Genomic DNA, 21,843 nt, shown 5'->3' on the forward strand with positions numbered 1-21,843 from the left:
CCTCCTTTAAAGATATCATTTAACTTTATTTATAGTGAAGTTTTGCTGATAGAATTTAATTTTTCAGCCTTTGTATTTTCTGGAAAAATCTTAATTTTGCCCTTATTTTTGCAGTATATTTTCATTGGCTATAGAAAGCTGGGTCAGCCTTTTTCTTTCCTAGATATTTTAGAGATGTTCCATTGTCTTCTGACTAGCATTGTTTTTAATGTGAAGTTATGTTCCCATTCTTTTTCCTGTAATTTTTTTTCAGGGTACTTGTAGAATTTTCTCTGTATCTTGTTTTTCAGCAGTTTTGTACACATTTAAAATTTATCCTGTTAGTAGTTCTTTGCATTTCTATGATCTGTGATTATGTTTCATTTACTTTGGAAAATCCTTAATGACACCTTTAAAAATGTGTTTTCTGGCTCATTCCGTCTCCCCTCGCTTTCTTGAACTCATTTACACATCAAGATCAGTTGACATTTTCCCACATTTTCCAAATTCCATATTCTGTTCAATCTTTTTCTTTTTTTTCTTGGTTTTCTTTTCAAATAATATCTATTGTTCTTTCCTCAAACTCATAATTTTCAGCTTTGTTTAATCTTCTGGTAATACTGTTGAAGGTCTTTTTGTTTTTATGTTTATTTAGCATTTCTTCTGTGCTGAGTCTTTTATTTATTCATTTACATTGCCCATATGTTTCAAGAATTTTTTAAAATATATTGATCATATTTCTAAATGTATTATCTTAATGTTCCAACACCAGATTCATTTCCATCTAATTCTGGTGTTTGCTTTTCCCTTTGATAGTGGTTTGTTTTTCTTGGTTTTTTAAGTGAATCTCATGGTTTTTTGGTACAGTCTAGAAATTGTAGGTTAAGGGTTACAAACCTGAGTTGAATAGTATTCATGGTCAGGCATGGGTACCCTTTTTCTTCGAGACTGTGTATAAGTAGATTGGGGTGGGAGGCAGGGATTATGTCAGTCTCTATAAATCAGTAATTGAGTTGAGTTAGGTTTCGTGTTGTTATTGTAGTGTTAACTGAATTGTATTTAAAATTATTACAACAGTGTATTGTTGCTGTGTCATTCTTGTTGTGGAGCCAAGTGTGCTAAGACGTTTTCTCAGTGTTTACGTTGTAGCATTACATTAGCCTTTAGCAGGTCCTTGGATTCCTGCAGTACTGGATGATCTCTTTTTTTTGGGGGGTACCAGCGATTGAACTCAAGAGACACTCAACCACTGAGCCACATCCCAATCGCCCTGTTTTGTATTTATTTAGAGACAGGGTCTCACTGAGTTGCTTAGCACCTTGCTATAGTTGAGGCTGGCTTTGAACTCTGCATCCTGCCAACTTAGCCTCCTGAGCTGCTGGGATTACAGGTGTGATCCACTTGCCATGTTCTTTGTAATTAGTTGCTAGACAATGTGCATTTTATATTGTTTTTTCTTAGTAATTTGTTATCTTTCAAAAAAATGTTGAATTTTATTTTGAAAGCACTTTGGAGCACTTTGATCCTTTCGTATCTTATTTGTAAACTTTGTTATGGCTTTGCTAGCATAGCATTTATTCAGTGTCTGAAGTCAATAAACTTTGGCTTATGAGCCAGATCTGGTCCACAACATGTTTTTGTATAGCTCATGAACCAAGAATGGTCTTTACATTTTTTAAGGGTTACAGGGATTCAAAAATAAAAACTAAGAACATGTGACAGAGCCTATGTATGGTCCATATAGCCCCAGATATTTGTTGTCTTACTCTTACAGAAGACTTTTTTTGATTTCTGTTTGCTTAACCTTAACTTCTTTGATGTTTTATTTCTTAGGATTTTACTGAATGCTCCAGGTTTTCTGTATGGTGTTTTCATTATATTTTCTTGGAATTCATGGATTTCCCAATTATATATATTCTCTGAGAGACTGGTAGATTTCAATTATCTATATTGAATTTTGTTTCTTCTGGTAATTGTTCTGTTACCAGCCTCAGGACCTCTTACTCTACATGTACTTCTTAGTATGCATGCATAGCTTAGTATCTAGCCAAAGACTCAAAGGATCTCCTGTACAAATTTCTGAAGGTTTTTCTCTGTACAGCTATATCCTCTTTAGTACAGTGATCTGCAAATTCTACCCATTTTAAGCTTTCTGAACATGGATCTCTTGTCTTCTCATATGAGGAAGGTGGGTGTGCCTTTTTCGCATTATGCCTTTTTGTGTTGATGTTCAGTAAATGCTCCTAGGCAGAAGGCTGGAGTGATCATAGAGCTTAAATTTATAGTAACATTCTTTCAGGCATTGCAATTGCAATTGTGTCTGTTCATTGCCTCATATCTGAAAACAATTTTTGTAAAAAGAAAAACAAACCAACAAAATAAAACACCATTTTTTTTCCCCCTCAATGGTGCTGGGATCAAACCTAGGGCTTACATGTGCTAGGCTAGCACTTTATCATTGAATCATATCCTTGGCCCCTTTAAATATGTTAAAGTTTTCTAGTTTTCATGTGTGAGGCTAATCTAATGCTAATTTTTCCATCATCGTTGGAGGTGGAACTGTTTAACAAACATTAAAAGATGCTTTTAAACTTCTGGTATAGTGTAAAACAAATAATTCTGACATTTTAATCTGTCGAATCTTTTTATTTGCTACAAATTTTTCGGTTTTATAGTTTTTATTCAAGGTGTATATAAGGAAATACAATTCAGAGTCACCTCTGGGGCTGGGGTTGTGACTCAGTGGCAGTGCGCTTGCCTAGCATGGGTGGAACACTGGGTTCAATCCTCAGCACCACATAAAAATGAATGAATAAAATAAAGGCATTGTGTCCATCTACAACCAAAAAATGTTAAAAAAAAAAAAAAAGAAAAAGAAAAATCACTTTTGTCCTGCTTCTTGAATACCAATTTTGTGTCCCAGGCTTTGTACAGTGTGCTGAGGACAGAAAATAATGCATGAATTGAAGACCAACTCCTTAGCTTAGTATGGAAGGTAGACATAATGTATTAACTATTACTACTTAACAAATTGCTCTAAGGTTATGTGGTTAAAAAGAACAACATTTATGATCGGTTGGTCAGAAATTTTAGGATGGCTTAGCTGGTATGTTGGTCAGCTTTGCATTGCTGTGATCAAAATACCATATAAGAATTACTTAGAGGAGGAAAAGTTTATTTTGGCTCATAGTCTCCGAGGTTCAGTCCATGGTGGGCCAACTCTGTTGCTCTTGGCCTGTGGTGAAGCTGAATATCGTGGCATAAGGGTGTAGTGGAGGAGGACTGCTCTGTTCATGGCAGCCAAAAAGCAGAGAGAGAAAGAGGGGATATCTTTAGGCAAGATGAACCCTTCTAGGCACTCCCCCAGCGATCTGCCTCCTCCAGCCTGGTTCGAATTGTCTAGTTACCAACCAGTTAGTCCACTGAAACTATGGTGGACTGATTAGGTTAAATTTCTCATAATCTGATCATTTCACTTTTGAATATTTTCTGTGTTAGACTGGAGCTTTTGTGGGATACCTCATATCCAAACCATAACAGTTGGATCCTCTTACTCTGCTATATCATCTAACTCAGTCTTTTCAAAAGTCTTCAATCAAAAGTGTACCAAAATTGCTGTCATCTCAAAGTTTGATGATAATACAATTCCAGGCTCACTCATGTTGGCAGAATTCAACAATTGTGAGGTCCTCGTGGCCTTAGGACTGAAGACCTCAGTTCTTTATTGGTTATTGACTAGAGACTGCCCTTATTCCTTTCATGGGCCTTTCAGTAGGGCAGTTCACAAAATGGTAGCTTCTTGAATCAGAATGCAAGCAGAGAATATGTGAGCAAATAGAACTTCTAATCTTTTGTAACCGTATTTTGAAAGTAAAATTCTGTCAGTTTTGCAGTATCCAATTTAAGTCACTAGGTCTAGTCCACACTCAAGAGGAGATAACACAAGGGCATGAATACTGGGTGCAGGGATAACTGTCCAACCCGCCCCACCTACAACTCTTACTGAAGATTGAACCCAGGGGTGCTTTACCATTGAGCTACTTCTGCAGCTCCCCTCCCCTTTTTTTGAGACAGGGTCTCCCTAAGTTGACCAGGCTGGCTTCAAACTTTAAATCCTCCTGCTGTAGCCTGCTGAGTTGCTGGGAATATAGGCATGTGCCATGGTACCCAGCTGTTGGAAGCTATTTTAGAAGCTGCCTACAATTGAATGTGGCATATTAATTATATAAATAATTATAATTGGGCCTATGAAAATAACAGCATTGACATACACTGCGTAATAATTTACTATGTGTGTGCTAAATGTTTACTGTATATTACTTTATTTAAGCCTTTCCCAATATTCTCTGAAAGAGGTTGTGTGCATTATTGCCATTTCACAAGTAAAGAAATAGAAACTCAGTGAGGTTACCTAGCCATGATTTGGCAGAAATGAGACTTAAGTGCAAGCACTGCTGTTTCTGGCACACATAATTTTAATATCCACTTCTTATCAGCATTAAAATAAAATTACCTTTGATTAAATACCTCTTCTGAGCCAAGCATTTTAGTAAATGTTTTATATTAACCTCATTTAAGCCTCACAGCAACTCCATTAAAACTCCTGATCTTACTGATTCTACACACCAGCTTCCAGATTTAAGAAGTACTTTTAAAAAATTACATATATTTTATTGTTCCAGAGATATTAAACAAAAACAACTCAGTTTCTCTGAATTCCAAAAGAAGTGAGCTATTTAAAATTTAGTACCTTTAAAAAGGGATATTACTAATTAAATAAATTTGCAGAAGGAAGCCCAACATATTTCAATCCATTGAATATTCAGTGAAAGAAGGGTACTATGTGACTGTAAAACAGGCATAAATTCATATATACTTGAAAACAACCCAGTCTGGTAAGAAATTCAGTAAATACTGCTACATGAAGTTTTGCCAGAAATTACCCCATGATAATGTCTACATATATATAATTAATGTTGAAATATTTTTACTAATAAATTTGAAATACTCTTACTAATAATTGCACAAAGAAGTGGCTTTCATGTCTCTCATACTGTCTTCAGTCACTGTTGTCTTTGCAAAGTGAATATCTTAGAGGCGGAAAATAAGACAAAGTGAAGAGAAATTATTTTCTCATGATTTACAGGTGAACCATTAGATGACTGACATTATAGCTTTTTAGATCAGTTAATTGGTCTGAAAATATATTGTAGATACATGTTAAAGATAATAAATAATTAAGTTTATAAGTGATTTTATTTTTTAACAATTTTCCTTACGATAGTACTCTCTCCGCAGTCAGATTTTTTACCTGGGGCATAAATGCAGTTGACAATGATATGCTTAGATTCTATAATGTAAGTTATACTAGGTATGTCATGTATGGTATTCTCCTCTCCCTCATTCACTTATTCATTCATTGAAAAGTATTCATTTGCCTACTAAGTGTCAAGTACCGTCATGTGTGCTTGGGATATATCAGTGAAGTAAACAAAAATTATGGAGTTTATATCTTAGAAAGTATAGTTCAAACAGATAGTAAACATCATAGGTAAGTAAGTGGTTAGTAGATAGGGAGAAAAATTCTGCATCTGTATCTTAAAATCATGCTAATGAAACTATGTAGAAAACTACTCACTTTTCAGCTTGGCTTGGTTTTGTTGATCCCATTTTTAAATATTGGCTAATAATAGTAAAACCCTGTAAACATTCCCTCCAAAAACAGAGTTAAAATGATGTAATTAATGAAGAAAATGACCACGTTTTGCTCTTACAATAATCTCTTGATTTTTACAACTCATAATCTCAGTATTGCTTTATAGTATAGTAGATCGATACCTTGGATTTTTTTTTTTTCAGAACTAGAAATTAAGCCCAGGGACACGCGACCAATGGGCAACATGATGAGCCCTTTTTCTTATTTTTTATTTTGAGACAGAGTCTCTCACCAAGTTCCTGAGGCTGACCTTGAACTTGGGGATCCTTATGCATGAGCCTCCCAAATCACTGGGATTAAAGGCATGCTTCACTGTGCCTAGCTTATCTTGGGTATTTTTGCTACTGGTTTATTGACATCTAAAGTAATTTGTATAACAAATTTATGTTTCTGTAAACATTTGTTACTCTTTAAGTTGTATCTTTTGCCAACTTTGAATATTCATGATAATTTTGTTAAAATTCCAAGTAAAATGTTTCAACACATCTTATTTTTATCATAAATTATTCTTTTTTTAGAATTCTCTTTGTGGTTATTTATAATAGTTGTCTTTCTGAATTACTTTTGCTATGAAGGAAAAGAAAATTTATATATATATAAACATATATATATATATAAATAGTTTGGGATTAAGAGGATATATTATAGGTTCAGCGTATGGTTTGATAGCATTTTTCAGTGTTGTCACAAAATATTATTAACTCACATGTTAGTACTTAACATTTTTTGTTGACTTAATTAAATTCATTCCTTAGGCCATCAAAGTGGATTCATGTTTTAAAAATTTTAATCAGTTAACCCTGAATGTCTGTATTCTTTCTACATAAAATGAAAAGTATACCTCATATTACAAGATCTTTTTACCTGAAATGTGAAATAGTCTTGAATTATTCTTATGTTTTGATGACTAGATTGGGATACCTGAGATTAGAGGAGCATGTTTTGAGAAGGAGTTTTGAGAAAGTGACAGGATGAACAGTGGAGTTGACAAAAAGAGTATTATTGATAGACTTGAGAATAGTTATTAGAGCAGTAGACATCAAATTTTCATTTAATATATTACTTTTCTATTTAGCTTTCAAACAGTTCTCAGTGAGTACAGATCTTTTAATTCTGTGTTTTAGCTGGTATAAACCAGTAAAGTCATGGTAAATAGAGTACAAATAAAATGGGAATGAAGTAGTGTTTCTAGTGAGTAGAATAGGGGAATAGGGAAAAATAGGGGTGGAGAAACAACTCATGAACTCATAAGCTCTGATGCAGGAGTTGTTTCTTCACACCTGTACCTCTTTCAGAAGCTACTCTGGCTCAATCTCAGGCATCCTATTGGTATATGATGGACAAACCAACAGTCTGTCTAACCTGGCTACATTCTTGAGCCAGCTCCAGCTGGTTTCTTGCACAGGCACACTACAAGAACCTCCTGATGGAACTTTACCTTTCTGATCATTAAGAATGATTAACATGTACTCACACAACCCTTAGCTACGTAATTAAATGCAATGAAGTTGAGCAGGGTTCTGCAAAGGGAGCTCTCATTTCCAGAAAACTTCATCCACATTGAGTCCCTGCTTTTGAATACTAATTTCTTAAACAATGTCAATCACAACCCACCTACGTCTGTGCCAACAGCTCAGGTCTTGAGCATGCACACACTCCCCATAAGTGTGTCTTTTGCTTTTTCAATAAACCTCTTCCTTTTCTACTGAAACTTGATGTATTTCTGAAAGTGCTTTTTAGTAGAGGTCAAGAGCCTGAAGAATTCAAGTAGAAGTCTTCCCTTTCCTCAAGAGACCTCCTTGGACCCCTTACTAGTGATACAGTAACACTCATTTGAAGAGATTTTCTTCATTTTGAGTACTTGGTTATTTAAAAACATTTGAAATTTCAGGTTTTGAAACCTTTTCTCTAACTTTTGTTTAATATTTAGTCTTTGGTAACTTTTTAATTAGTGGTCATATGCTCCTCAAATTCAATCGTATAACCAGTAACTTTTTTTTTTTTCCCTGTTTGGGGGATCAAAGATCAAACCCAGGGACTCTACCATTGTGCTACATCCTCAACCCCACAGAAATCATTTTTTTTTTTTTTCTCTTTTCTTTTACAAGGAACTCTGTGGCTGGACATAGGATTTCTCTTCCATACTCTGGAATTGTGAAATGACTTCAAATTAGTTTTTTGCATACAAATTCTTTGGGGAGAAAATGTTTGTTTCTAAGAGAATTCTAAATGTAATGATGGAGTAATGACAAATGTGTAACTAAACCTGGAAAAGCATGTGTATTTGTAGTTTAAATGCACAGTAAAAATTTAACTGGTATTAGATTTGTTGTGATTGTTGTTATTTTTAATAAATTTCAGGAAAGTGTAGTCTAGTCCTATCCATTTGAACTTTTGCTTGTAATGTTTGGAGTAGTTGTCAGTGGAATAATGGCCATGATAACCTTTGCTTCTCTAATATGCATGCCAATTTTAGAATTTATCCTAAAAATGACAATTGACCTGTCACCCTACAGAATTAAGTGGTAAAATGGCAGCTGAGCAGTGAGATGGAGGGGATGGAGTTAAGAATTTTAGGAATGAATTCACACATACAGACAGCATGTTTTTGTTTGAAATAATGAATATGTTAGCATGAAATATTTAATGGAAAATGTTCTGGTCTTGATTGATTAATCAAAGATATAATCTTTTACTTGCCATGTAAGAGCTATTGAACAGTAATGAAAGAAGAAAAGTGAAGATGGCACTTGGAGGACTTTCAGGCTTAGAGCTAATTAAACTGTTGACTTGTAGAGCCCTAATACATGTGGTTGACTTAGCATGCAAATTTAAGCTTTTACTTTTTACTTGTTATTAGGTGGTTAGATTGTCTTCCAGCCTGTTGGCCAGCCAACACCCATGTGTTTCCTTTAACTCAATTAATCTCAGTGTGTGCTCAATTATATATTCAGTAATTTAAATACATTTCTTACTCTTTTCACAGCACATAAGAGTCCATGAAGCACAGGACAGTAAAGCTTCCTACTCACATCACCACAAGGATCTCTTTCAAAGATTCACCCCAGGACTACCAGAGAGACTTAATTTGAAGCATCATGTGTTGAACCAACAGAAGTCTTTTCACCTGTGCACTTACTAGAAACAGAGTTACAATGTTTTCAATTCTTTGAGCTCCAGGAAGCCAGGGAAGTGAGCTGAAAGTCTGAAAATGCGGCCATGGACTGGTTCTTGGCGTTGGATTATGCTCATTCTTTTTGCTTGGGGAACCTTGCTATTTTATATAGGTGGTCACTTGGTTCGAGATAATGACCACCCTGATCACTCTAGCCGAGAACTGTCCAAGATTCTGGCAAAGCTTGAACGCTTAAAACAGCAGAATGAAGACTTGAGGCGAATGGCTGAATCTCTCCGGTAGGTTATAAAATACTGAAGGAAGAATGATGAAACATTGTACTTTGTTTTTAGGTATAAGGCTTCATTCAGTTGTTGAAAAACAGGTAATAATTTCTGTAAATTGATGTCTTTACAAAATTCAAATATCTTAATAGGGTATTTTTTTATATCAGTGATATCTGTTTATATGCAATAAAGAGAATGTCTCCATAGTGGCAAATCATGTCTTGCATATGAATCTTAATAGAAAAATTGTGCCACTTAATTTAAAAACATTTTATTTATGGTTATCTTTTGCATTGTGAAAATTTTGGTAAATTGAATTAAAAATGTATATGATTTAAATGAGCATATATTAAAACTTTTATCACATGGACTATAACAAAGACATTATAGCTTTTGAGAGGCTTAGTCTAACTATAACTTCTTAAAGAAACAAAAATTCATTGTTGAATGAAAAAACTGCATCTGGAATGTGGAGAAGGATCAACATTATTGCTTCTAATGTAACATATGTTTGAAGGCATCAGTTGTTTGGGAAACAGTCTCCTATTTTCATGGAGAAGTAGGAAAAAAATAGTGTTTACATAGGTGATCTCTTTTTTTCAAAATCATTGAGTTTCAAAGTTATGTAACATCTTCTAATTTCTCCACTTTAAATATGAAGATAATCATGTATTTAATGCTTGCTGTCTCTCAAAATACTGTCAAGGCTAGAAATGAAGATTTGAGAGTCTTTACATTAGAGGTGGTATTTGATTCTAAAGAGAAGTGAAGTGTAGAGATAAAGAACTGAATGTTCTTTTTTTTTAAATTTTGATTCATTTTACACAAATGGGATGTTGTTTTCTTTTTGAGAAGCATAAATCAATGAGTGGAAAGTGGAAACATCTAGTACTTTTAAAAATTTTTAGTTCTTTTTTTTTTTTACTGGTTCTTTTTAGTTATATTTGGCAATAAAATTCATTTTGATATAATTATAAAAGCATGGAATATAATTTGTTCTATTTCAGTCCCTGTTACTTCTCCTTCCCCTACTTTCAACCCACCCCCTGTTCCTTTCCCTCTGTTCTACTGATCATTCTACTATTTACTAGGTTTTTTAAATTAGTGTCTTGTGAATGTACATGATGGTGAGATTCACTGTGGTAGGAATGTTAGGTCAGATTCATTCCACTGTCTTTCCCTACTCCATTCCTCCTCCCTTCTTTTCATTCCCCTTTTCCCTCTCTATTGATCTTTCTTTTATTCTCCACTCCTCTTATTTTGCATTAACTTCAGAATATTAGAGAAAACATTCGACCTTTGGCTTTTTGGGACTGGCTTATTTCACTTAGCATAATAGACTTCAGTTCCATCCATTTACTGGCAAGTGCCATAGAGTCGTTCTTCTTTATGGCTGAGTAATACTCCGTTGTGTATTTATACCACATTTTCTTTATTCAATAATCTGTTGAAGGGCACCTAGATTGATTCCATAGCTTAGCTATTGTGAATTGGGTTGCTATAAACTTTGAGATATCTGTGTCACTGTAGTGTGCTGATTTTAAATCCTTTGGATATATACCGAGGAGTGTTATAGCTTGGTCAAATGATGGTTACAATCTTAGTTTTTTGAGGAATCTCCATACTGTTTACCAGAGTGGTTGCACCAATTTGCAGTCCCACCAACAATGTATGAGTGTACCCTTTTTTCCACATTATCACCAACTTTTATTGTTACTTGAATTCTTGATATTTGCCATTCTGACTGTAGAGATGAAATCTCAGTGTAGTTTTAATTTACACTTCTCTTGCCGAAGATGTTGAACATTTTTTCATGTATTTCTGACTTTATGTTTCTTTTTTTGAGAAGTGTCTATTTAGTTCCTTTGCCTATTTATGTATTTTTTATTTATTATTTTTTAAATTGTCAGTGGACCTTTATTTTATTTTTTTGTATGTGATGCTGAGAATTGAACCCAATGCCTCACACATGCTAGACAACCTCAGCTCCCTCCTTTGCCTATTTATTGATTAGGTTATTTGTTATTCTTGGTGTTAAGATTTTTGCGTTTTTGTATATACTGGATATTAATGCTCTATTGGGGGAGAAGGTGGTAAAGATTTTCTCCCATTCTGTAAGGCTCTGTCTTCACACTCTTGATTGTTTCCTTTGCTGTGAAAAAGCTTTCTAATTTGATGCCATCCCATTTATTGATTTTTTATTTTACTTCTGTGCTTTAGGAGTCTTTGTTAAGGAAGTCAGTTTTTGAGCTGACATGTTGGAGTGTTGAGCCTACATTTTCTTCTAGTATTTGCATGGTTTCTGGTCTAGTTCATAGGACTCTGATCCACTTTGAGTTGAATTTTGTGCAGGATGAGGGATAGGCTACTACATGTATTTTCAGTTTTCCCAGCACCATTTGTTGAAGAGACTTTCTTTTCTGCAGTGTGTATTTTTAGCACCTTTGTCTATTATGAGATAACTGTATTTATGTGGGTTTGTCTCTGTGTCTTCTATTTCATTGGTCTTCTTGCCTGTTTTGGTGCCAATACAATGCTGTTTTCATTACTAAGCTCTGTAGTATAATTTAACTCTGGTATTGTGATGTCTCCAGCTTCATTTTTCTTACTAAGGATTGCTTTGGCTATTCTGGGCCTCTTATTTTTCCAAATGAATTTCATGACTGCTTTTTCTATTTCTGTGAAGAACATCATTGGAATTTTGATGGGAATTGCAATGAATCTGCATAGTGCTTTTGGTAGTAGGCCATTTTGGCAGTATCAATTTTGCCTATCCAAGAACATGAGAGGTCTTTCTATCATCTAAAGTCTTTAATTTTTTTTCTTTAGTGTTGTATAGGTTTCATTTCAAGCTATTTCCCACCAATAACATTGTATAGGTCCTTCACCTCTTTTTTAAGATTGATTCCCAGGTGTTTTTTTTTTTTTTTTTTTTTTTTTTTTTAAGGTTATTGTGAATGGTATAGTTCTTCTGATTTCTTTTTCAGCAGATTCATTATTGGAATATAGTGATGCAATTGATTTATGGATGTTGATTTTGAATCCTGCTACTTCCCTACATTTATTTATGAGTTCTAGAAGTATTCTGGTAGAATTTCTGGGTCTTCTAAATATAGGATCATGTTGTCAGCAAACATAATTTGAGCTGTTCTTTTTCTGTTTGTATCCCTTTAATTTCCTTCTCTTGCATAATTAATCTAGCTAGAGTTTCAAGGACTATGTTAAATAAGAGTGGTGAAAGTGGACATCCTTGTCTTGTTCTGTTTTTAGAGGAAATGCTTTGAGTTTTTCTTCATTCAGAATATGTTGACCTTGGGTTTGTCTTATTAATTTTATTAAATATATCTTGTTTTGAAGTGAACTTAAGAATAGTTTAGGAAGACTATTGGGAGAGAGTTATGTTATGGATACCGAAGAGCATTTTGTGAAAGAAGATAGTTGACACTGTTATGAGCTATAGAGAGAATGTGCAAAGCCCTCCATTCTTCTGTCCCCCTTTTCCATTTCACTTCTTTTAGAACTCTGATCTTTTCCTTTGTTTATGTCCATAACTTTTTTATTCACCATAATATTAGCTTTTCATCTTTTATAACCAATGGAAGACATTGCTAGGTGTTAAAAGAGTTTTACAAAAATGAAACATCATTCCTGTCAGTTTTGATAGTAGTACTGCTTATCAGGGTAGTAAATGATTAGAGGTGAGAAAGTGTACAGATAACTTCAAGAGGTTATAGGGGGTTAACTAAGATCATCAAAGAAGTGATCTTTTTTTCTTTTTTCTTTTTTTTTTTTTTTTTTGTGGTACTGGGGATCGAACTCAGGGCCTTGTGCTTATGAGGCAAGCACTCTACCAGCTGAACTATTTCCCCAGCCCTAGAAGTGATCTTTTAATAGTCTTATATGCAGTTATTTTTTTAGGAGAACCAAAGATTGATAATTTAGGGATTAATAATATTGAGAATTTATCATATATCAGGTATTGGGCCAAGAACTTTGCATGGATTTTTTAATTGAGTCCCATCATATCTTGGTGAGATCCTAGCATCATTTTGCATCCACTATACAGGTGGAGAATCACAGGGATGTTGCTGAAGGTCAGACTTTCCACAAGTGCTACGCAGAGCTTCCTTTGAATTCCAGAAGTCTGATGAGTTTTAATGCTGCTCAGCAGAGAACAGAGATAAATCAAAGACCCTAAAAGCTCAACTAAAATTCTCAAATAGGAGATCACCAAGAATAGTTCCTGCTTAAGTTATTTTTGGCATTTGCTTTGTGGTAAAAATCTTGTTCTACATCATGGGAATTTTGCTCCTCTGAGATTTTTCTCTCTTAACAATTTAGGCTTGTAAATAGTGACTAATTTTTCTCATTCACTACTGATACTTCCACTTTCTTTTTTTCTGATTGCCAAATTTCTTGTATTTGTTGTGTGCAGGAAAATTTGCTTTTAATATGGTTCCTCTGTAAAATAATTGTTGGGTCTCTTAAGTTCATTTCTTTATATTGTTATATATTGAAATTAAATTACCAACTACTGCAATTTAAATATAGAGAAGACTTCTGAGAGCTCAAGTACTTCATAAATCTTGTTGTAATTTCATGTAAATACATTTAGAAACACAGACGAAACAAAAGAGCACAATTTTATATATAGACACATAATTTCAGTAAGTTACTGGTTATTTCTCCCTGATTAGGCCATTCCATAGACTTTCCTGGTGGGGCCATTTGAATATCATCCAAAAGGATTTCATTATAGATCAAGGGCATTAATGGAAGAACAGTGGAGCTACTAGCATTGGGATTTTTTTTTTTCTCCCTATTGTAATTCAACTAGTATTGTACTCAGTTTGCTATATCATTCTTTTTCCTATAAGAAAAATATGTTTGTAACCCACAATATGGAGGATTAATTCAGATGTCTGTAATACTAGATCATTTGTTTGAGATAAAGCATTTGGACTGGAGTTGGAAAGCAACACAGAAGCCTGAAACTATAATTTTTTAGATTTGGGACAATAATTTTAATAAAAGCAGTTAACTAATATGCTAATTTTTGATAGTGTTACAAATTTAGAAAGATAATTTTAAAATCCCTTCTTGGAGGGATACAGATACAGTGAATGGGGAGTGGCTGTGTGTTGGGGATTGTGTGTGTTTGCTTGTCTGACTTATTGATGAATACTTTCCATACAGTAAAATTTGCTCCTTTTAGCATACAGCTTTTGAGTTTTGGCAAATGTTCTCATTTGTAACCACTACTACAGTTAAGTTAAAAGGATAATTATGCCTCCTCTCAGAATTCTGTTATGCTCCTTGTAGTAAAGTCCCTGCTAACCCACTTCTAACTTTGGCACCTGATGATCTATTTGCTCTCTTGTATTTTTTCTGTTCTAGAAAGTCACATAAATAGAACGTGTTGTGTGTAACTTTTTGAATCTGGCATTTATTATTTAGCTCAATATAATTGAGATACATTAATGTTATGCTGCAAATTGGTGATTAATTCTTTTTCATTGCAGAGTTATATTTTCATTCCTTTTTAATGTTGAGTAGTATTCCATGGTATACATTTATCAGTTTGATTTTTTAAAAAAATCCATTCACCAATTATAGAGCATTGAGTTCTTTTCATTTTTTGACATTTGTGAACAAAACCACTATTAATCTTGCCCTCTAAGTTTTTATTTTTCTTCCTTAAAGATTTAGGGTGGGATTGCTGGGTCCTATATTTAAATGCATATTTAACTACATAAGGAGCTACCCCAATGTTTTCCTGAGTTCCTGTGCCTTTTTGAAATTCCTATCAGTAAGGCTCTTTTTGTCCTTAGTGGTGTAGTGCTTGTTATTGTCATTTTTTTATGTTAGCTTTTAAAAATAGATATGTAGTCTCATCTCATTGAGTTTTCAATTTGCATTTCTCTTATAATGTTGAACATTTTTTCATGTTTGTATTTATCATTTATGTATCTTTGATGAAATGTTTGTTCAAATCTGTTGCCTCTTAAAAAATTGTGTTGTTTTATTATTGAGTTTAAAAATCAGATTTTTATATGTATCATACAAAGTAATGTATACAAACATATATAGTACAATGCAATATACTATAATGTAATACAGAAACAGTAGTTCTAGCTATGTATAGGGTCACTCATGTGACTGCAGTCATTTGGTGGCTCCACTGGCAGGGCAGGCCAAAATGACCTCAGTCACATGTTTGGCAGTTTGTTGGAACCATGAGCTGGTTCCCTTCCATGTGTCCTTGCCAGCAAGATAACCCAGGTTTCTTACATAGTACTATTCAAGAGGGCAAGAGCAGGAATGGCAGTGGCCCTTGAGGGACATTGCAATAGCATGGTCTCACTTCTGCCGTATCCTGTTGATTGTTCCAAATTGAAAAGCCAACCCATATTCAAAGAAATGGACTCCATCTCTTGGTTGGAAGAACTGCAAAAGAATTTGTAGCTACATACAACCTACCATTCTCACCCCCCAAAATAAGGTAGAATAGATTTGATTAATTCAAATAATGGTGTTCTTCAATAGGCAGAGTTGAGCTTAGACCTGATTGATAAACAATAGGGAATAATAGTTGGTTTTCAGCAGAGGAATACACAGTGAAAATGATAAGGAAGATTTATATTTCCAGATGGATTTGGAGATTTGCCTGACTGGAGTTAAGAAACTCTTAGAATATTAATCTAGACATGAGGTGAAACAAACTTAAACTAAAAATAATGGTTTAATCTTTTGGCTTTGGTATTTAGAATTCCTACATGCTTAAATTTAGTTTTCCTCAGATACTTCTTTCTTGCTTTTTAATTTTAAGATCTTAAAAAATTGTTCTTTTTAGATATACAAGACAGTGTATTCTTGTGGTTGTACATGATACAGAGTTTGGCGGCTGGCTTGTTTTTAAATTGTTATGCATGTGATGCGCTTTCTTTTTAAATCTTTCTTGATCCTTTGATACATCATGTTTGTCTTATCTAAGTCCTTAGTAATGATAAGTTGCTTTCAGCTCATAGAATTTCTGCTCCTTAGTATTTGAATTGGCCACATTGCCTCTCAGAGTTGAAATTTGCTAGAAAGCACCCAGAAAATTACTGAAGTTTGTGCAGAAATTTCCTAGAATAGTGAATCTCAAATTGGATAGGCGTCAGATTTTTACATCATTGTAACATGTAAAGATTGCTTAATTGAAGACTTTGCTCAACTTAAATCCTTGCTATTCTAGTGGGATTTATTATTGAGAACACAACTTTGAAAGATTCAAATGCAACTCTGGGGTCCATTAATAAAGATTTTTTTGTTTGGTTGGTTGAGTCAGTGGTAGAAGACATTTGTTCTAGAATTTAGATATCATTTGTAAAACTGTATAAAGCTCAGAGAATTACCTTTTTTTTTTTTTTTTTTTTTTTTTTTTATCCTGAGCTACATATAACTTGCCCAGATGAATTACAGCCAAAGCATGAATCTTCCGGTGAAAAATTTGTCCAAGGCAAGAGAAGTATGAACACTGAGTTGAATTGGAAGGTTCTTCACAGGTTCCATCTTGCATCTCTTAAAGGAACTTGTATTGAAAAGTGGGGATGCCTTTGTTCAAGGTTGGAAGATTTGCTTCTGGCTTTCTCCTCTGTAACTGCTCATCTCTCATATAGGAAGTGTACTTATATTTCTGGAGCAAGTGACATAGATTGGAATGTGTAGAACACTTGTCATCTAGCTATAACTTTACTATTTTATATGACTTTTTTCTTTTCAGTCTTACAATTATATTCCTTTCCTTTGGGTAGATATTGGTGAAAGCTTAAGAAAAGTGTATATTCTACTATTGTTGGCTCTTACCTTCTATGTCATTTAAGGGAGGTCAGTTAATTGTGTTATTCATATTTTCTGAATTTACACAGATTTAAAAATTTTTAAATTCTTGCTCTATTGTCAAATGAGAGAGGCATGGTAAAATCTTCGTCAGTGGTTGTGGATCTGTTTCCTTTCAGTTCTGCTGTCTTTTGTTTCAAAACTATTTTTGTTTGGTGAATCCAAAGTCAGAACTGTTTGATTTTCTGTGAGTTAACCCTTTAATCATTATTTAATTCTTATCTCTAGGAATACTTTTATGTCTAAAAAACCTTATTTGGTATTACTGTCACTACACTAGCTTTCTTTTAGTTTTTGTATTAAATATCCATCTTTTAAATTTTAATGGTCTTGTGTCCTTAACATTTAAATACAAGTTTAAATATTTGAAGAATTTCTTAAAAGCAGAATGGAGTTGAATCTTGTTTTTTGTCCAGTCTGGCTCCCTCTGTCTCATTTGATTATCTTGTCCATCTAAATATAACTGCTGGGCTTCAATCATAACTTTGCTATTTTCCCCATCTCTTTTTTGTCTTTTATTTCTTCCTTTCTTTTGGATTGACCAATCTGTTTTTCTAATTCCATTTTTTCACTTACAGTATAATTTCAGTTATACATACTTTTAATGGTTACCTCGGGTATCATAAAATACATCCTTTATTATAGTCTATCTTAAGTTAATATTCTTTCATTGCTCTGGAAATGATAAAAATCTTATAGTACTTAACCTTTTATACCTCATCCACTTTGGGTGGTTTTATTGTCAGATATTTTAACTTAGTATAAGTTATAGACTGAACATTGTGTTATTATTTAATATTTTAAAGCATATTCTTTTATTATTGGCCATATATTTTTTCCTTTTTATTCCTTTCCATATTTTTTATTCCTTGCTGTAGTTCAGTTCTTCCATGTTGAATCATTTCCTTCAACCTTTAGTATTTTTTATAGTGCAGGTTTTGAGAGTAATGAATTCTTACAGATTTTCTTAATTTTTTTTTTACCTTTCATTTCTTAAAGTCACTTTAATTGAGTATAAAATTTAGATTTGCCATAATTTTTTAAAATAACATTTTAACTATGTCCTGTTATTATTTCCTTATTCCTTATATTATCTGGAATATCTTATTTTTCCTTAGGGAAAATACTCCTTCTGTATTTGACAACATTTTAGTGGGGGTTTTCCAGTCAAGATTCCTCATCTTTATAGTCTTTATTGAGAAGTCTGCAATTTTCAAAAGTATATCCTTTTCTTTGACTGCATTTACATTTTTCTTTTTGTCTTTGTAACAGTTAACTATGATGTATCTATCTATGACTTGATTTGTTTTTATCCAGCTTGAAATTTGCTGAACTTTTAAAAAATCTAGGTTTGTTAGTCAACTTTTTACTGTTGTGATCAAAATATCTGACTAGATCAACTTAGAGGAGGAAAAGTTAATTTTGTGTCTTTCTTAGTCCATGATCAGCTCACTCCACTGTCTGGGCTCCAGGTGAGGCAGAACCTACACACCTGGGGAGGGAATTTCTCAAGGGCTTGGTTACCAGAAAGTGGAAATCAATGGGGACATCTTATAGACACCCACCACATGGTGCTTGCCATTTTATGTTTTATTGCTCTCAGAAGTAATAATAACACCTAACTTTTCATTATGTATTAACATTTTACATATACAAGAGTCCCTAGTATCTGCATAGAGTTAGTTTCAGGACCTCCCATGGATATCAAAATCTACCAATGCTGAAGATCCATATATAAAATGGTGTAGTATTTGTATGTAACATATATATATATATATATATATATATATATATATATATCCTCCTTTATACTTTAAATCATCCCTAGATTACTTCTAATACCTAATATAATGTGCATGCTATATAAATTGTTGTTATATTGCTTAAGGAATAACGCTCCCCCCCCCAAAAAAATGTACATGTTCAGTGCAGATTCAGTTAGTTGTCTTAGGCCTTACTATATTTTTCAACCTGATATTGTTTCAGTCTGCAGATTCATAATCCAAGATCCCACTTATTATTATCTTATTTAGAAATAAAATGAATTGCCCTACATGATATGACTGATAAATGCTAAAACTGGTATAAGAGCTGAATATACAGTAATAAAGTATAATATCTTTTATTAAACATGAAAAGCTTTAAATAATGCTTCCTATCTCTTTTTAAGTGTTCTAGAGTAGAGGTGGGTGGCATTTTTACAGCAATAAGAATGCTAATCTGGTGATTTTATTATTACTATTATTTCAGTCTAAACATTGCAATACAGTGAACCTCATTTTTTCATGCCTCAGTGTCTTACTTTCTTAGTTCCTAGTACAAAAGTTGAGGGAGAAATAGTAATAAGACATTTTGAAAGATATTTAGCTGGGATTAGAAATGACACATCTGCTCCTGGCTCCTAAAGTGGGTGGATTACAGATACATACTCCCACACCAACTCTTGGTCAATAATTTAAATATCAAAATGTTTACTTTAGGATAGTAATTCTGAAATTTTACTGTTTATCAGATCCACATTGAGGGCTTATTATACAGATTGCTGAACTCCATTTGCCAAGTATGGTTCACTGGGTCTGGGGTGGGATCTGAAACTTTGGATTTCTAAGAAGTTCTTAGGTAAATGTTGATGCTACAGTTGAAGAACCACACTTTGAAAACCCACTGCTTTTGGAGTTTTCATGAAAACAGAAGTTTACTTATAACCATTCTAGCATTGTTCTTCTTCCTTTCCTTATCAAAAAGAAAAAATAATTATTCTGGCAAAGAACCTAAAGTGTGAAATTATTGCAGATGTGTGCAGCTGGACCCAACTCCTAAAACATTTTTAATAAGTGTTACTGATTTTTTAAAATATATTTTAGTTGAAAATGAACTTTATTTTATTTATTTATATGTGGTGCTGAGACTAGAACCCAGTGCATCACACATGCTAGGCAAGCACTCTACCACTGAGCCATGACTCCAACCCAAGTGTTACTGATTCTTTATGACAGAGCCCAGGTATGTTCTCCTCTGAGAATCTTCTCTTTCTACCATTCATATGATTTAGGTACCATTTCTGTGTATTCACTCAGCATTTATGCTTTACTCCTGACAGCGTACTTCCACAGTGCATTCATTTTTTATGTAGTTGTCCATTGAGCTGAATCTTAAATCAGTACCTTTAACCATCTTATTCATCTTTGTAATTTAATGTTCAGAACCTGATACTTTGAATAAAATGCCCATGAAATGAATACATCAATTACATGGATAAGCCCAAATGATTTGGGGACCATTTGAATCTGACTATAAGTCATTCCTGTATTCCCAACTGATGACTGTCATCTTAGACATGCTGATCTGTGCTTTTTTATCTTTGATTTCACATATTACTTAACTGAATACTTTTAGCACAGTGAATGCTGTACAAATCAATTGGAAGGTCAGATTTTTTGTATTTATAACAAACATTTGTACCTATAGATTTAGTCACGTTATAATTAAAATTTAATGTCCTTAGAAGCCATCTTTTTTTTTTTAATTTGTTAATCTTCACGTTTTACCTTTTTGGATTCTGTTATGGAGTTTTTTGTTGTTGTTGTCTAGCCATATAATTCTTTTCAACAATTAAATAGTAGTTCCCTCTGAAATTTTGTATTCTGTTATCATTGGAAAAGGTGTTAGAAGCAATGTTTTTATAAACCAGGTTACTATCACTATGATAAAGTATTGAAATGTACATTGCCATTTATAACCAACAAAAAGAACAAGGAAAACTTTCGTAAGTGACTTATGTAGAATCTAGGTAATGTAAGTGATATTTAGTTCACTTGATTGCTGAACATAATAAACAGAGGGGAGAGAAGGGGAGGGGAGACAGTGAGAAAAGAAGTGATAATCCTGAGTCAAATTCAGTGCATTTAGCATATTCAATAACTTTTTTTTGTCACAGATGTTTTTTACTTTAATTATTAATACATGTTAATTGCACAAACTAATGTGATATTTCCATGCATACATATTGTTGCTGAAAGCTCAGTCCTTGTCTCAGATGCCAATCCAATAATGTGGACCCAGTTTTGAGAAAAAGGAAAAAGGTTTATTGCTTTGCTAGTAAAGGAAGAAACACAGGGCACTCCTGTCCTGGAGGCTGTGATTCTGCCCATCAGCAGGAACAGGGGGCTTTTAAAGAGGTGACTCAAAGGCTACATTCCACATGTTCTCTTTTGGAGTTGTAATTCACTTGTTCATTTGGGAGAGAGTCCTTTCTGAGATCTTTGGGTACCATCCCCAAAGTCTGGATTACTTTTCCTTGGTGGGTGTACTTAAGGACAGATAACTCTGCCTAGGATGGGGAAGAAAGGTAATCAGTCAATACTGTTTCACCTGAGATTAGGAGGGGGAGAGATTAGGGAGGAGCAGGGAGAGAGGAAGAGAAAGAAACATGTCCATTTAAAAAATAAGTTGCAGTGGCAGAGCAGCAAGGGCTACAGTCACAGCATAATGTTGACCACTGTTACAATATAACATGCTTTGATCATATTTACCTTCTCTACTACCCTCTTTTATCCTCCTCTGACAATTCTGATCCCCTTCCTCTTCCTTAAAAGGCACCCTCTACTTACATGTTTTCTTTTTTAAAATAAAAACAGATATTTAGTATCAATTCCCCATGAGATTAAACTTAACATGATGATCTCCATATCTGTCCATTTTCCTGCTGATGACATGATTGCATTCTTTTTATGACTGAATAATTTTCCATTGTGTATATATACACAGTGATTCCTTTGGATTTATACCAGAAGCGGTAGAGCTAAATTATATGGTAGTTACACTTTTAGTTTTTTGAGGAACCTCCATACTGTTTTCTAAAGTGG

The 21,843-nt window shown here is 33.7% G+C and overlaps 1 protein-coding gene across 9 annotated transcripts in view; it reads left to right on the forward strand.

Moving 5' to 3' along the window:
• The window catches only part of Fut8 (fucosyltransferase 8), a 311,483-nt gene that overhangs the window by 134,433 nt on the left and 155,207 nt on the right, over positions 1 to 21,843 (forward strand). For all 9 annotated transcript variants that reach the window (XM_047539070.1, XM_047539071.1, XM_047539068.1 and 6 more), the window contains one exon: positions 8,682 to 9,109. In XM_047539070.1, coding sequence (XP_047395026.1) covers positions 8,907 to 9,109 — 203 coding nt within the window. In that variant the 5' untranslated portion in view covers positions 8,682 to 8,906. The remainder of the gene's footprint in view (positions 1 to 8,681; positions 9,110 to 21,843) is intronic.

This window comes from Sciurus carolinensis, chromosome 2, assembly GCF_902686445.1.
Source record: "Sciurus carolinensis chromosome 2, mSciCar1.2, whole genome shotgun sequence".
NCBI classification, from domain to species: domain Eukaryota; kingdom Metazoa; phylum Chordata; class Mammalia; order Rodentia; family Sciuridae; genus Sciurus; species Sciurus carolinensis.